Source organism: Pongo abelii, chromosome 20 (assembly GCF_028885655.2).
Source record: "Pongo abelii isolate AG06213 chromosome 20, NHGRI_mPonAbe1-v2.0_pri, whole genome shotgun sequence".
NCBI lineage: Eukaryota > Metazoa > Chordata > Mammalia > Primates > Hominidae > Pongo > Pongo abelii.
Window position 1 is genome coordinate 65,183,314 of NC_072005.2, and position 15,679 is coordinate 65,198,992.

The following is a 15,679-nucleotide window of genomic DNA, read 5'->3' on the forward strand; positions in this document are numbered from 1 at the left end:
TGCAGTATTCACCACCCCACACCTGAGGGCACCTGCCCTCTGCAGCACGGTGGGTCATTCTCATGAGGTCTATAAAGATGTCCATTATCAAGTGACCATGGTAGCCAGGCCACAAGGTTCACATTGATGTTGCCTCATTGCATTCTCATTTCCACACTGAAGGGGAAAACAGATTCAGAGGAGTGGGCCCACTGTCCTGATGAGTGCTGCCTGTTTGCTCCCACCCTCCCTACAACCGGCACCCCCCCATGCCCCTCACTCAAGACCAGGGAGAAGCCCACCTAGCCCCTCCTGCAACCACACAGACCCCAGTGGGAGCCCCAAGGCTGCTACTCTGCACAGGATGGAGAGCAGGGGTAAAGGCCATTAGGTGGTGGCAGTCGGCCGTGCCCCTCACCAGAGGCAGAGGTCTGACCCCCTGACCAGGCCAGCTTCAGGGCATGTGTCCTTTCATGAGCTGTGACTGACCACAGTCCAAGGGCCCACTGTGGGGAGTCCTCAGCATATCTGGACAGAAACGCCCCGGAATTGGGGTAAGAAGAGCCTTTACAGTCAGGCAGTGAAGAAACACAGCTGCTGGGCACCTGCTATGTGCATGCCTCAGGGATGGGAGTAGAGGGCAGGCCCAGCCCTGGGACCTGGGTCAGGTGGCTGGGCCCTTGGGATCCCGAGTTGGAGGGATACCCCCTTGGAGGCAGAGATGGGCATCAGAGACAGGGCGGCCCCAGGTGGTCCTGGAGTCGCCTCGTAAAGGTTACGTCTATGCATGCTGCAGGCAGAGACACAGTCACAGTAGTTGCTACCTCTGGAAAGTCCCAGTTCTGCTCATGAGCCTAGATCTAAGAGGCTGGGACAGGCAGAGGGGTATGAAGGGGTCATGGGCAGGCAGACTGTTCACACTGGCTGCCAGGGTGGCCGAGTACAGTGAGCTGGGGCACTCACTACTGTGCCAACCCCACGCACGGATGAGGACCCCGGGTCGAAGGCCCACGTCCTCAATCCCACGCAATAGCTCAGGCCCTGTGAGAGGGTTCGCTGTCTGCTCCCAGCCAGGGCTGAGCTGTTCAGAGGCCCTACCTGTTCAGAGGCAGCTGGGGGAAGGGACAGAAGTTGGGGGGCAGGGGATTGTGTGCTGGCGGGAATCATCTCCTTCATCTCATGGCTTAATCTTCCATCCCTCCTTTCAACCCGGTTTCTGGCCCTCGGAGAGGTCGGCCAGTTCAAGAGGCACCCCTGAGAACCAGGTCTGCAGACACGAGGGCCTCGTGACGTATGCCCTGAGGGCAGGGGGCTGCAACCCCTCGCGCGGGCTCCCCGGCCGTGGAGGACACAAGGACAAACACCAAGGGTCCCCGACCTACCGACCCCCTCCTCCCGGATACCGCGCGTAGCCTGTAGGCTACCTCCGCGCTCCACCCAGAGACGGGTCACGCTGCTCCCGCCGCCGCAACCCCGGGCCCTCGTGCCGGCGGTCTCCCCTGTTCCGCGGGCGAGATTACTGCATAGCAGAGGTGAAGGGCGCGGAGGTTGCGGGGGAACCCAGCGTGGTATGGCAGGAGGGGTAGAGCAGGGAAACAGGCCCAGCCAGAGGCTCGGGATCCGGTACTCGAGCGCGGTGCTCCTGGGCCGGGCGGTGGGGGAGGGGCCGTGTGGTGGGGGAGGGGCCGCGTGTGGGCAGGCGCATGCGCACGGCAACCGGGACCTGCGGAGGGCGGCGGTGACCACTGGGCCCCACCCCGCCAACCCAGGACCGCATCACGCGCGTGCCTGTGAGGCGGCTGTGTCCGCGGCGAGGAGTCAGAGGGAACTGAACTGGCTACTGCCGCGGCAGGTGAGATTTAAGGTCAGCAGCTGAACAAAGAAGCGAGCGCGGACCGGACTTTTTTCTTTATTAGACATGGCGGCGTTGGTCTTACGGAAATGTCTGCGCTTTTGCAGGCGCCCACAAGACAGGGCAACTACGGGGTAGCGGACATCCGCCAGGCACGCTTCTAGGGACGCTTCTAGAACTGCGCATGCGCTTGGGCTGCACCCATTCCGTCTAGCCCAAAAGGTTCCTCTACATCCTTCCTCCGGATTGGTCTATAGGGACACGATGGCTTTTTACGCAAGCGTCATCCGTGTTGACCCGGAAGTTTTCTTCCCAGTTAAAAGTGTTGGCCCGCTGCGCGCGGCCTCTTCCTGTCTGTGCCAGGGCGGCGCGTGGTCTACGCCGAGCGACAGAGACGCTCAGGCTGTGTTCTCAGGTGAGACCGCCGCGGGGCCGGGGATCCTAGCGACGCTTCATGGTCTTTCGGGGATAGTGCCCCGCGGCCTGGGCCTTTTCTCGTTAGGTCTCATTTCTGTCTCTGGAAAAGAAAATGTAGAAGAACGGGCGGGGGACGAGTTACTCTTGACTTCTTCCTGGTGCTCCGCCGCTTCTAGCTTTTTCCCATAGCGGGGCTTGGGGAACTTGGTTTGAACTATGCAGTTGTACTCTGAGATAGGAAGTCTCCATTTCTTAGGCACACGATGCCCTCTTTTGCTCTGTGGAACTTTCCACCCGTAATAGCAGCCCCTAGACCCTTCATACTGTCGGTCAAGAATCGAAACCTTTGGGTTGATTGTGCCACACAGTACAAGGACCACCTACCGTGGTCCTTGATGTCATATAACGGTCCCGCCTCACGGCCAAAGAAACAGTCCGAGACAGAATGTTGACTTGGGTCAAAGACCATGTAAATGGCGAGGTTGTGGTTTGAATTACAGCCCATGCAATGTAAGGACGTATGGCATCTGCTGAGCCATTATACCTCGGTCCCAATGCAGCAGCTGTTGACTGGTGGCTGCCAAGTCTTGGGCCCAGGGGTTCTAGGTGAAAGACAGATGCTTCTTGCTGACAGCTGAGTAATTTTTCTAGTGCTTGAAAACACGTTCACAGCCCTTCTTGGTCCTTTGCGACCCCCCAGTTCATCACTAGATGGCGGCTAGCCTCAGAGTTGGGAATGAGTGCGCCTCTGCTCTATGCTAGCTGGGCTCTGACGTTTTTATCCTGTCATCACCCTGTCCCAGGATGACCGAGTGGGAGACAGCAGCACCAGCGGTGGCAGAGACCCCAGACATCAAGCTTTTTGGGAAGTGGAGCACCGATGATGTGCAGATCAATGATATTTCCCTGCAGGTGAGGGGAACTTGGTGATTGGCCTTCCTGGCTGGGGGCGGACATTATTCCAGGAAGGAACACATCAAACTTGTTGCTGTGCCATTAAGTCAAGAATAGAGGTCATAAGAGGTAAAGAAGGGATTCCTTGACCACCACATCTACCACATCTGCTCTTACGTCCTGTTCAAAGATGACTAAAACTTCTGTCATGAGAGGAGGACTTCACCAGAAGAAGCATCACATCTCACATATGGTATTTTTGTTACTGTTTTTGTAGTAAAATACATAACATCCAGTGTCATTCTTTTGCATGTGAATATCCGGTACCATCTCCTAAAGAGATGTTTTTTTTTCCCCAATTGAATGGCCTTGGCCACTTGTCATAAATCAGCTGGCCGCAGATGTATGGGTTTTTTTTTGTTTGTTTTTTTGTTTTTTTGTTTTTTTTTTTTGAGACGGAGTCTTGCTCTGTCGCCCAGGCTGGAGTGCAGTGGCGCGATCTTGGCTCACTGCAAGCTCTGCCTCCTGGGTTCACACCATTCTCCTGCCTCAGCCTCCCGATTAGCTGGGACTACAGGTGCCTGCCACTGCGCCTGGCTAATTTTTTTTTTTTTTTTTTTTTTGTATTTTTAGTAGAGACGGGGTTTCACCGTGTTAGCCAGGATGGTCTCGATCTCCTGACCTCGTGATCCGCCCGTCTCGGCCTCCCAAAGTGCTGGGATTACAGGCGTGAGCCACCGCGCCCGGCCCAGATGTATGAGTTTCATTACAGACTTTCAGTTATATTCCATTGGTCTATATGTTTGTCCTTAAGCCACTACCACACTTTCTTGCTTTGTATTAAGTTTTGCAACTGGGAAGTGTGAGTTGTCCTACTTTGTTCCTACTCTGTACAGTTTTACACATACCCTTTTTTTCCCCTCCCCACGAAGGCATCATTAAGAATTTTGTGGGCCTTAAGAACTTTAGCTTTTGTGAGCCCTTCCTCCATTAAAAGAAAGTGTTTGAAATTATGTTTTGTGACGGCATTGATATAAAGATGAATATAACTTGGGTTGCACTTTATTCACTTTCCTTCTCTTTTTTTTTAATCATTAAAGTTTTATCTTTGAGATAGGAGTGCTCTCTGTCACCCAGGCTGGAGTGCAGTGGTGTGATCACAGTTCACTGCAGCCTCAATACACCTGCCTGGGCCCAGGTGATCCTCCTGTCTTAGACTCCAACTAGCTGGGACCACAGGTGCATGCCACCAAACCTGCTACCTTTTGTTTTATAAAGAAGGAAGACTTTTTTGTTGTCTGTAAAGATGTCAGGGGACTTAGGCACTATGCCTAATGGATAATTCAGCCTTGTTTTTCACTCTGAATATCTTGTAGATCTTGGCTTTTCTTTCCTTCGGGGGTTTATTTCGGGGGTCCAAAAACATTATTATTATTATTATTATTATTATTATTATTATTATTATTATTATTTTATTATTATTATTATATATTTTTTGAGACGGAGTTTCGCTCTTATTGCCCAGGCTGGAGTGCAATGGCACGATCTCAGCTCACCACAACCTCCGCCTCCCGGGTTCAAGCAATGCTCCCGCCTCAGCCTCCCAAGTAGCTGAGATTACAGGTGCACACCACCACGCCCGGCTAATTTTTGTATTTTTAATAGAGACGGGGTTTCACTATGTTGGTTAGGCTGGTCTCGAACTCCTGACCTCGTGATCCGCCCGCCTCGGCCTCCCAAAGTGCTGGGATTATAGACATGAGCCACCATGCCCGGCCACATTTTAATTATTTGTTTATTTTTTGAGACAGAGTTTCGTTCTTGTCGCCCAGTCTGGAGTGCAATGGTGCGATCTCGGCTCACTGCAACCTCTGCCTCCTGGGTTCAAGCTATTCTCCTGTCTCAGCCTCCCAAGTAGCTGGGATTACAGGCACACGCCACCACACCCAGCCTTTATTTTTAGTAGAGACAGGGTTTCATCATATTGATCAGGTTGGTCTCTAACTCCTGACCTCAGGTGATCCGCCCGCCTCAGCCTCCCAAAGTGCTGGGATTACAGGCATGAGCCACCACGCCTGGCGTTATTTATTTATTTGTGAGACAGAGTCTCTGCCTCCCAGGCTGGAGTGCAGTGATGCGATCTCAGCTCACTGCAACCTCTGCCTCCCCGGGGTCATGTGACTTTCCTGCCTCAGCCTCCCAAAGTGCTGGGGTTACAGGCATGAGCCACTGTGCCCAGCCCACAAACATTTTCATTATAGGCCCAGATAATGTTTTAGACTTTGTGGGCCACGTTGGCCACTGTTACTTTTTTTTTTTTTTTTTTTTTTTTTTTTTTGAGATGGAGTCGCTCTGTCACCCAGGCTGGACTGCAGTGGCACGATCTCGGCTCACTGCAACCTCCACCTCCTAGGTTCAGGTGATTTTCCTGCCTCAGTCTCCCTAGTAGCTGGAACTACAGGTGCATGCCACCACACCTGGCTAATTTTTGTTTTTTTAGTAGAGACAGGGTTTCACCATGTTGTCCAGGCTGGCCTCAAACTCCTTGATCTACTAAACGTTTGTTAAGTGCCTGTTCCCCTAGGGAAATAAACATCAATGGGCGTTCACTGTATTTTAAACACCTGTGCAGGGCTCCACTGTTGGCCCAAACTCTTGCTGGGGAATTTGGTGTTTGCAATTTTTTTGCTGCATGGTGAAAGCCCTGCGTGAATGCCCTTCACGAGACTGTGAGTTTTTTTTTTTCTTGCAGCCAGACTATGAAATAGTACTGAGAGTTTCAGTGTCCTGTATTCTTTTGCCATCATTCCTTGTATTTGTAGAAACAGGTATTTTGTGTATATTCTCAGAGGCAAGTGATAGAATGGCCTTGGGTACATTTTGTAATGGAACTATCAACAGCAGTCTCCTTCGAATACACATAGCTCCTCTCTTCTCCTTCACATACTCAAGGTTAACTTTTTGGCATTTGTTTAGATTTTTGTGTGGGGATGGCTATGTAAGTATAAGAAGACTTGTTAAATGATTGTTTTAAAACTGTGGTTCTGGGCCGGGCGCAGTAATCCCAGCATTTTGGGAGGCCGAGGTGGGCAGATCATCTGAGGTCAGGGGTTTGAGACCAGCCTGGCCAACATGGTGAAGCCCCGTCTCTACTAAAAATACAAAAATTAGCTGTGCATGGTGGCGTGCACCTGTTGTCCCAGCTACTTAGGAGGCTGATGCAGGAGAATCGCTTGAACCTGGGAGGTGGAGGTTGGGATGAGTTGAAATCATGCCATTGCACTCCAGTCTGGCCAACAAGAGCGAAACTCCATCTCAAAAAAAAAAAAGAAAAAAACTGGGCTGGGCATGGTGGCGCGTGTCTGTATAATCCCAGCAACTTGGGAGGCTGAGGCAGGAGAATTGCTTCAACCCAGGAGGCGGAGGTTGCAGTGAGCCAAGATTGTGACGTTGCACTCCAGCCTGGGTGATAGAGTGAGACTCCATCTCAAAAACAAACAAACAAAAAACCCAAAAACAAAAAAGTTCTCAGCCAGGTGCAGTGGCTTATGCCTGTAATCCCATCACTTTGGGAGGCTGAGGCGGGCGGATCACCTGAGGTCAAGAGTTGAAGACAAACCTGGCCAACATGTCCAAACCCCATCTCTACTAAAAATACAAAAATTAGCCTGGCATGGTGGCATGCACCTGTAGTCCCAGCTACTCAGGAAGCTGAGGCAGGAGAATCCCTTGAACCTGGGAGGCGGAGGTTTCAGTGAGCCAAGATTGCACCACTGCACTCCAGCCTGGAAGGCAGTGAGACTCCATCTCAAAAAACAAACAACCAAAAAACTGTGGTTCTTACTCTGGGGTGGTTGGTCCCCTGTCTTAGGGGACACTTAGCAATGTCTGGATACATTTTTAGGTGTGAAAACTGACCAAGGTGGTGCCAGGCACTGTGGCTCACGCCTGTTAATTTCAGCACTTTGGGAGCACAAGGCGGGCAGGTCACTTGAGGTCAAGAGTTCGAGACCAGCTTGCTCGAAACAGTGAAACCCCTTCTTTATTAAAAGTACAAAAAATTTAGCTGGGTTGGTGGCGTGTGCCTGTAATTCCAGCTACTCAGGAGGCTGAGGCAGGAGAATCGCTTGAACCCAGAAGGCATAAGTTGCGGTGAGCCGAGGTTGTGCCACTGCACTCCAGCCTGGGTGACAGCAAGACTCAGTCTCAAGGGGGAAAAAAAAAAACTAGGCCAGGCACAGTGGCTCACGCCTGTAATCCCAACACTTTGGGAGGCCGAGACGGGCGGATCACAAGGCCAGGAGTTCAAGACCAGCCTGGCCAACATTGTGAAACCTGTCTCTACTAAAAATACAAAAAAACTAGCTAGGCGTGGTGGCAGGCCCCTATAATCCTAGCGACTCGGGGGGTTAAGGCAGGAGAACCATTTGAACCTCAGTCATAGGTTGCAGTGAGCTAAGATGGCACCACTGCACACCAGCCTGGGTGACAGCGAGAGACTCAAAAAAAAAAAAAACTGAAGGGGTTGCCAGTGGCATACCAGATGGCTGTTAAACATCCTATAGTGTGCAGGACAGCCCCCCAGACAATTATCTGGTCCATAATCTAGTGTCCTTAGATTCCCCCTCTTTCATTATAAAGGAAGTGTACTTTTTAGCGACTTGGTAAAGTCACCTGTTCAGAGTTATTTTCCTCATAGTGGGTGGGGCTTATATCCAAATCCCCTGGGGAGGCATACCAGGATCCCAGACAGCTGTTGGGACTACCCCGAATGGGTACTTGATTTCTCCTCTGGTGTCTGGCCAACGCCCATGCTGCTCCTGACCATTTTCCCTTCATTTTCTGCTCCCTGCTGCCCCAGGATTACATTGCAGTGAAGGAGAAGTATGCCAAGTACCTGCCTCACAGTGCAGGGCGGTATGCCGCCAAACGCTTCCGCAAAGCTCAGTGTCCCATTGTGGAGCGCCTGACTAACTCCATGATGATGCACGGCCGCAACAACGGCAAGAAGCTCATGACTGTGCGCATCGTCAAGCATGCCTTCGAGATCATACACCTGCTCACAGGCGAGGTAGGGCTCTGTGGCCTGGTGAGGGTAGGCTGTGCCCTCAGTACACCCCAAAGCCCCACGGAGTGTATGCCAGGCTTATCCCCTGTGTGGTGTGGCCACTCTTGTTTTAGGTGTGAGAAAAGGGGAGGAATGCATGGGGCTGGATGTCAGGCTCATATCCCCCTTCTCTCTAGAACCCTCTGCAGGTCCTGGTGAATGCCATCATCAACAGTGGTCCCCGGGAGGACTCCACACGCATTGGGCGCGCCGGGACTGTGAGACGACAGGCTGTGGATGTGTCCCCACTGCGCCGTGTAAACCAGGTGAGCCTGGGGCTTATGCACGTGGCAGGGTGGACACAACCACAGGAGTGGGTGGGGTCTTGCCTGGGGCAGGAAGGCTCGTCTCTGTCTGCATGTTTTACCTGCAGCATCACTTCCTCTAGGAAGCCTTCCTGGATTCCCACCCTGCATAGGGGCTGATCCAGGCTCTGGGTCCTCTTCTGGATCACATTTGGCAGAGGTCTTCTTTCTTTCCTTTGGGTGTATTATTTTTACACTGTGTGTGTATATGTACTTTTTTCTTTTTTTTTTCTTGGACATTTTGAGAATCAGTTGCAGACATTTTGATTGTGTTTCCCCTGAACACAACAGGTGTCTTAAGAACAAAGATGACCTACCCGCATCGTCACCCCCAGGAAGGAATTTAACAGCAATAGTCGTCGTTCCATGTAGCATCTGTGCCCAGAATGCCAGAATGCACTTTATAGTGGCTCATTGTCAATTGGGTCCAAGTTAAAAGCAAATATATTGCCTTTTTTTTTTTTTTTTTTTAATTTTTTTAAAGAAATAATTGAGATGGAATCTCAGGGTGTTCTTGAACTCCTGGTCTCAAATGATCCTGTCCCTTCAGCCTCCCAAAGTGCTAGGATTACAGGCATGAGCCACCACACCTGGCCGCCTTTTTTGTTGTCGTTGGTTTTTTTGTTGTTTGTAGAGGTGGGGTTTCACCAAGTTGCTCAGGCTGGTCTCAAACTCCCTGCCGAAGTGTTCCTCCTGCCTCAGCATCCCGAAGTGTTACAGGCGCAAGCCACCGCGCCCGGCCGTCTAGCAGTTTGCTGTTGAGGCAGGTCTCAATCTCCTGTCATTGGGGACGCAACTTCAGCCTGTGTGTGTGTGTGTCTGGACACTTGCTCTTGTGACCCTCTATCTGATTGCAAATCAGGCATGATGCCACCTCCTCTTGTCTCAGTGGGCCTATGGGTGACAACATGGCTGGCAGCATCAGTTGGGGGTGGGCCCAGGGTGCTGGAGGACCGCAGTCTGTCCTTTTAGCCTGACCCCTGCTCTCTTCCTAGGCCATCTGGCTGCTGTGCACAGGCGCTCGTGAGGCTGCCTTCCGGAACATTAAGACCATTGCTGAGTGCCTGGCAGATGAGCTCATCAATGCTGCCAAGGTGGGTGAGGGCACTCTGGTTGGGGGGGTCTTAAGTTGGGCATTTGTGGGGGTCCTTCAGAATTCAGAGCTAACTGTCTGTCTCCTTGCAGGGCTCCTCCAACTCTTATGCCATTAAGAAGAAGGACGAGCTGGAGCGTGTGGCCAAGTCCAACCGCTGATTTTCCCAGCTGCTGCCCAATAAACCTGTCTGCCCTTTGGGGCAGCCCCACCCACCTGTGCCGTTGTCTGTCTTCGGTGGGGGGATGTGGGTGACATAGCCCTGGTGGCCTTGGGAGCTGCTCACCTTCCTGACCTTGTTGGCCTGTGGGGACCTGGAAGCATTGCTGACTCAGAACCATGGCACCCCAGGGCTAGCAGGTGGGGCACTGGATGCAGGCCAGGCTGCCTGGAGTGTCCCAGCAGGTACTGGAAATGAGACGGGGTTATCCATAACTTCTGAGGGTGTGGCACATGAGATGTTGCTGTGGTCTGGGTGGATGGGTGGCTTGGGTGCCTGTGAGGTCTGGGTAGTCACAAGACCATCCTGAGAGGCTTGTCACCTTGAAGTAGCACTGGGGAGAGGAGAGCTCAGCTGTTGAGGGCACACGATTTCAGACCCCTAGCTTCACCCCCCTGTTGGAGTGTGGGCTGGTTTCACACTGGCTAGGTTGCGCTCCTGGTTACTTCCCTGGCTACACTGGTTGTGCTGCACCCTGGGCCTGCACGCCCAGTTTCTGTAGGCTGTACAGGTTCTCTTCTGCCAGTGTCCATGCAGTGTCATCAGGCTGCTGGGGACAGGTTGGGACCCACCCAGGGCCACAGGCTGGTGACTCTGGTAGAAGACTCATCAGGTTCTGAAGGATGGGGTGCGCCCAAGCCCACCCACCGTGTGCCATCACCCTTCCACTGCCCCCAACGTCTGGCCAAGGCAGGCTTGGTGTTCATCATGGTGGGGCTGGCCCAGGGGGCAGGGCAGGCAGTCAAACGGGTCCAGCAGGTACCTGGGACCTGGAGGGGTGGCCCCGGTTGAGCACCCTCCCCCTGGGAGGGTACTTTCAAGCCCAGCTGCAGGCAGGCCCGAAACAGGGACAGGCCAGAACAGACAGGGACACGCCACTGGCCAGAGGGAGGAGGCTTCCACAGGTAGGAAGGGGCCCACAGGCTGGCTGGGGTCTGTCATTGCTCTGTGAGTGGCCCCTGGCCCCTGTGCTTGGCTCCTCTCTCAACGGCTGAATTCCTTTCCCTGCCTAGGTGTCAATGTCTCTGTTCCACTGGGGTCTTGTATGGTCCCCCAGGTTCTCTCTGCCAAGCTCCTGAGGGGTGCCTATCTCTGCTCCTCTGTGGGTCAGGTCCTTTCCATCCCTGTCTGGGGTCCTCCCCATCTAAGTGTTCAACTCCAGTCTGTCTCTCCGTTTCCAATTCAGGAACTGGTCCCCCGTGGGTCCGTCCATTCCTATCCCCAGCCTCCGCCTCGGGCCTCCCCATCTCCCCTGCTCCTCGACGCTAGCTACACCCTTCTCGGGAGGGGGCTGCTCTGTACTGGGGGATCCTCTCTAAAGTACAGTCCCCGGTCTTCCCTGGATTCCCTGCTGGTCTCAGAACCCGCTCCAGGCTCCACCGCCTCCTTCCCTGCCTGACCTCCTCTCCTCGCAGGTCCATCCGGATGCCCTGTCCTCGGCCGTTCTGGCTCCGCCATTTCCGGGCCCCTCAGGGCTCGGGTCCCAGCTCCCCAGGCTCGCTCTCTGCGCCCTGCTCCCCAAGCAGAGGGGAAGACCAAGAGGAGGAGGAGGGGGACGGCAGCCCAGGCTCCGGCCCTATCCTGTCCCCCGCCTCCCCGGTGGAGTGCCTTATCTGCGTGTCGTCCTTCGACGGCGTGTTCAAGCTGCCCAAGCGCCTGGACTGCGGCCACGTCTTCTGTCTCGAGTGCCTGGCGCGCCTATCGTTGGCCACGGCGGGCGGCGGCAACGCGGTGGCCTGTCCGGTGTGCCGCGCGCCCACGCGCCTGGCCCCACGCCGCGGACTCCCCGCGTTGCCCACGCAGTCCGGTCTCCTGCCCCGCGACGCGCGCGCACCGCCCTCTCGCCAGGGCTCCGTGCGCTTCGACCGGCGCCGCGGCCTTCTCTACCTGCGGCCGCCGCCGCCCCCGCCCGGGCCGCGCAAGGCCCGCGCCCCGCCGCCCCCGCCGCCTCTGCGCCTGGGCCGCCCGCTGTCGCGCCGCCTGTCGCTGGCCAGCCCGGCCTGGGTCTTCAACGCGGCCGTGGCGCTGGCAGTGCTGGTGGCCGCGGGCCTCGTGGTCTCGGGCGTCTACATCTTCTTCCTCATCCCGCACGCCACCTCCTCCGGCCCCGCCCGGCCCCAGCTCGTGGCGCTCGCTCCAGCGCCCGGCTTCTCTTGGTTTCCGCCGAGGCCCCCGCCGGGGTCGCCCTGGACCCCCGCCTGGACGCCGCGCCCCACGGGCCCTGACCTGGACACGGCCCTGCCAGGAACTGCAGAAGATGCGCTGGAGCCCGAGGCGGGCCCCGAGGACCCGGCGGAGGCCGAGGGGACGCTGGACAGGCGATCGGATGGTACGTGGGGCACAGAGGCTGGCCCCGGCTGGGCCCCGTGGCCACAGGGCGCGAGGAGGCTGTGGGGCTCACAATAAGTGCGCCAGTACTGCAGTCCTGCCTCCAGGCCTGGCACCTCCGTGTTATCTGGGGCCCTTAGTAGGGCGCACAGCACTTACCCGTTTCTCCAGACTGGGGCCTAGGGCAAGCATCCTTGGCATTGTCACCATGGGGCTGGACCCTCTCAAGGAGCGGCACCGCAGTCGTCCCACAAGGATCCTCTGGGAACACCCCTGACCCCCATTCTTGTGGCTGTCCAGCGGAGGGTGCCCTGACCGTGACTCTATAAGGGTTCTGCTGGGGCTTGCTCCTGCTCCGCAACCCCTACTCCGTGGGGGTGCAGTTGGAAGCATCCCTGATCCTCAGCCCTTGTAGGAGTCCAGCTGTGGACGCCCCCAACTGACATCCATGCAGGTGCCCAGCCAGGGGCAGCCCCACACGGATCCTTGAACAGGTCCTGCTGGGAGTGCCACCAGTCATCCTCACCACAGATTCCAGGGGGAGCGTCCTTGCCAGCACTGGAGGCCAAAGCACTCATCCTTTGGATTGGCCATAGGTGGCAGGGGCCCGCCTATCTTTGGAGGGCAGAGCTGCTGCTGCTGCTATTATTCCCTGGTCACCTCCTCCCCAGCTGGTTCATTGCAGGGGACGTTCCACCACTCCACCCATCTGTGGAGTTTGTTTTCTACTGCCTGCAGGCTGGGCCTGGGTGGGCTCCAGCTGTCTACATGCTGATCCCGGGTGTAGAGTTGCCATCCTGCACACCTGGTTGGGGCTGCGGCTCAGGCTTGAAGTAACAGGGTGTCCTGGCCAGGGCTGGGGAGGAACTTGAGCCTTAAAGACTGGCTCCCACCCCAATCCTAAGTCCCAAACTGCTCTGGGAGCCTCCACTTCCCCCTGGGTCGTGGCTTCTAGGATCCTCCCAATATGCTGTGATGCAGCTGTGCTCATCATGGCTCAGAGAGGCCAACATCACCCCAGGGGTCAGACAGAGGCAGACAATGGTGGGGGTGGGAGTCCTGGACCTCCTTGGTTAGCCAGAGGGATCCTAGTCCCTTTCCCTGGCCACCAGAGTCCCCATCACCCCCGATTAATATCTTGGTGCCAGTTACTGCACTTCTTCCTCCAGGGCTCCATCTGTCCCACCCAGCCTCCTTTCTTGTGCCTCAAGGTGAACCCTGAGCCTTCCTGATAGACAGCAGCCTCCAGGGAAGGTGGCGTATGGGCTCCTGTCCTCTTCCTCCCAGAAGTCTTCCTGGGTTAGTTATGGGGGTAGATGGCAGCTATTCTCTGTGCAGACTGAACCAGGGGCTTCTGTTTCCTCCCAGGCCCTGCACCCCACCCCCTCCATCCTGCCTCACCTCACTCTGGGATGGAGTGCTGTGTTTTGGGAATGGGCACCCAGCGTGTTCCAAAGAGAAACGTGACTTCTATGTGGCTGGAGGCTCCTGTTTGATTTGTTTACGTGTGTCCTCAGCACCAGCATACAGTAGGTGCCAAACAAGGGAGTGACAGAATTGCAGGTGACCCAGGCAGCCTGGGAATGCACCCTGGGCCCAGGACTGTCTAGAGCTAGCTCTGGTGTGAGCTGCTGCTTCCAGGTGGGAGCCAGAGGAGGAACACTAGGGAGTCCATAGTGTGTCTTCCCAGACCAGTTCTTGCCCACACCCACATGCCGATGTTACCCACAGGGGCTGGGACCAGTGTACTGGGTCACTGGGCAGCCACAGCCCAGCCTCATAGGGAAGAAACCTGGTCAGACAGCAGCAGAATTGGTGGTCTATTCATTTTCTGTGGCTGCTTTGACAAAATACCCCCAACTTAATTATTTAGAACACGCGTTTATTTTTATTTATTTATTTTTGAAATGGAGTCTCACTCTGTCGCCCGAGCTGGAGTGGAGTGGTGCAATCTCAGCTTACTGCAACCTCTGCTTCCCGGGTTCAAGTGATTCTCCTGCCTTAGCCTCCCAAGTAGCTGGTATTACAGGCGCCTGCCACCATGCCTGGCTAATTTTTGTATTTTTAGTAGAGACGGGATTTCACCATGTTGGCCAGGCTGATCTCAAACTCTCAGCCTCGTGATTTGCCTGCCTTGCCCTCCCAAAGTGCTGGGATTACAGGCCCGAGCCACCACAGTCGGCCTTATTTCATTTATTTATTTATTTATTTGAGACAGAGTCTTGCTCTGTAGCCCAGGCTAGAGTGCAGTGGCGCAACCTCGGTTCACTGCAACCTCTGCCTCCTGGGTTCAAACCATTCTCCTGCCTCAGTCTCCCAAGTAGCTGATACTACAGGCACCCACCACCACGCCCAGCTTTTTGTATTTGTAATAGAGACGGGGTTTCACCACGTTGGCCAGGCTGGTCTTGAACTCTTGGTCTCAAGTAATCTACCCACCTCAGCCTCCCAAAGTGCTGGGATTACAGGCACGGGCCACCATGCCTGGCTAAACACACACTTATTATCTTGCAGTTCTGCAGTCCAGAAGTCAACGATCAGTTTCACTGAGCTAAAGTTGAGGTGCCCACAGGGCTAGTTATTTCTAGAGGCTCTAAGAGAGAATTCACTTCATTAGTTTTTCCAGCTTCTACGGCTGCATTCCTTGGTTCCTGGCTCCTTCAAAGCCAGCAGTGCAGCATCTTCAGATCTCTCTGACCCTCCTGCCTCCCTCTTTCACTTATAAGGACACTACAAGTACATAGCGCCCACCCGGATAATCCAAGATAGTCTCCCCATCTCATGATCATTAATTTAATCACACCTGCAAAGTCCATTTTGTGGTGTCAGGTAAAAGATTCACAAGTTCCAGGGATTCGGACCGGGATATCTTTGGAGGCCATCATTCTGCCTACCATAGGGTCTCAGAGATCCTCCTCATTACTTCCCTCTCCCACCCAACCTAGGGGAGGGGGAGTGGGGGTGTGCAATAGTAGATCTGACCCAGACAGGCCAAGCAGTGGGGTCAGAAAGGGGCCCTTGCCTGGTGTCGCACAGAAGAGGGAGAGGATGTTCTGTGCCTGAGGGTGGACCAGGAAGGCTGCCTGGAGGAGGGAGCTGCATCCTAAAAGATGCTCAGGAGCTGGCATTGAGGCCAGTGGCATAGCCTGCACAAATACAGGAGGACCTGGGGAGGCCAGGGGTGGGGCTGGGGGTATTGGGTGGGGCTGGCCCCATTCTCTGTCTTAACCAGCTTGCTCCTAGGTGCTTTTGTGGCTTCTGCACTCTACCAGCTTGGAGCCAGGGGCCTCATTCTCTGTTGCAGTAAAATGAGGCTGATGACTGAGCCTAGGAGTTGCTGAGCCTCTGGTCTGCTGATTACCACCTTGGTGCCCAGTGTCTGCCTGCCTACCCACTGCCTTCAAACAAAGGGGCTGCCTGAAACCACCCAGGGGGACGCCTCCCACCCTTGCCCAGCCTCAGCCAATCTCCTCTTTCTCTTCTT

At 55.0% G+C, this 15,679-nt stretch overlaps 2 protein-coding genes across 7 annotated transcripts; both read left to right on the forward strand.

Annotated features, from left to right (window-relative positions):
• The first annotated feature begins 1,364 nt into the window (after positions 1-1,364).
• Positions 1,365-9,860, forward strand: RPS5 (ribosomal protein S5). Of its 6 annotated transcripts, XM_024237452.3 has the most exons (7): positions 1,365-1,511; positions 1,939-2,246; positions 3,052-3,160; positions 8,004-8,213; positions 8,387-8,515; positions 9,550-9,648; positions 9,740-9,860. In XM_024237452.3, the coding sequence occupies exons 3-7, from the start codon at positions 3,053-3,055 to the stop codon at positions 9,806-9,808; spliced, it is 615 nt and encodes a 204-aa protein (XP_024093220.1). In that variant the 5' UTR covers positions 1,365-1,511; positions 1,939-2,246; position 3,052; the 3' UTR covers positions 9,809-9,860. The 6 variants fall into 6 exon arrangements, with proteins under 6 accessions (XP_024093220.1, XP_009231542.2, XP_024093222.1 ...); XM_009233267.4 differs by lacking the exons at positions 1,365-1,511; positions 1,939-2,246 and adding an exon at positions 1,661-1,831; XM_024237454.3 differs by lacking the exons at positions 1,365-1,511; positions 1,939-2,246 and adding an exon at positions 1,682-1,843.
• Positions 9,861-9,955: 95 nt separating this feature from the next.
• Positions 9,956-15,367, forward strand: RNF225 (ring finger protein 225). Its single transcript, XM_054539221.2, has one exon. The coding sequence runs from the start codon at positions 11,293-11,295 to the stop codon at positions 12,271-12,273; it is 981 nt and encodes a 326-aa protein (XP_054395196.1). The 5' UTR covers positions 9,956-11,292; the 3' UTR covers positions 12,274-15,367.
• The last annotated feature ends 312 nt before the right edge of the window (positions 15,368-15,679 follow it).

Coding starts and splice junctions, on each gene's coding strand:
- RPS5 (XM_024237452.3), top strand. CDS start 3,053: ATGACCGAGTGGGAGACAGCAGCACCAGCGGTGGCAGAGACCCCAGAC. Junction 8,214..8,386: donor TACACCTGCTCACAGGCGAG/GTAGGGCTCTGT, acceptor CCTTCTCTCTAG/AACCCTCTGCAGGTCCTGGT. Junction 9,649..9,739: donor AGCTCATCAATGCTGCCAAG/GTGGGTGAGGGC, acceptor GTCTCCTTGCAG/GGCTCCTCCAACTCTTATGC.
- RNF225 (XM_054539221.2), top strand. CDS start 11,293: ATGCCCTGTCCTCGGCCGTTCTGGCTCCGCCATTTCCGGGCCCCTCAG.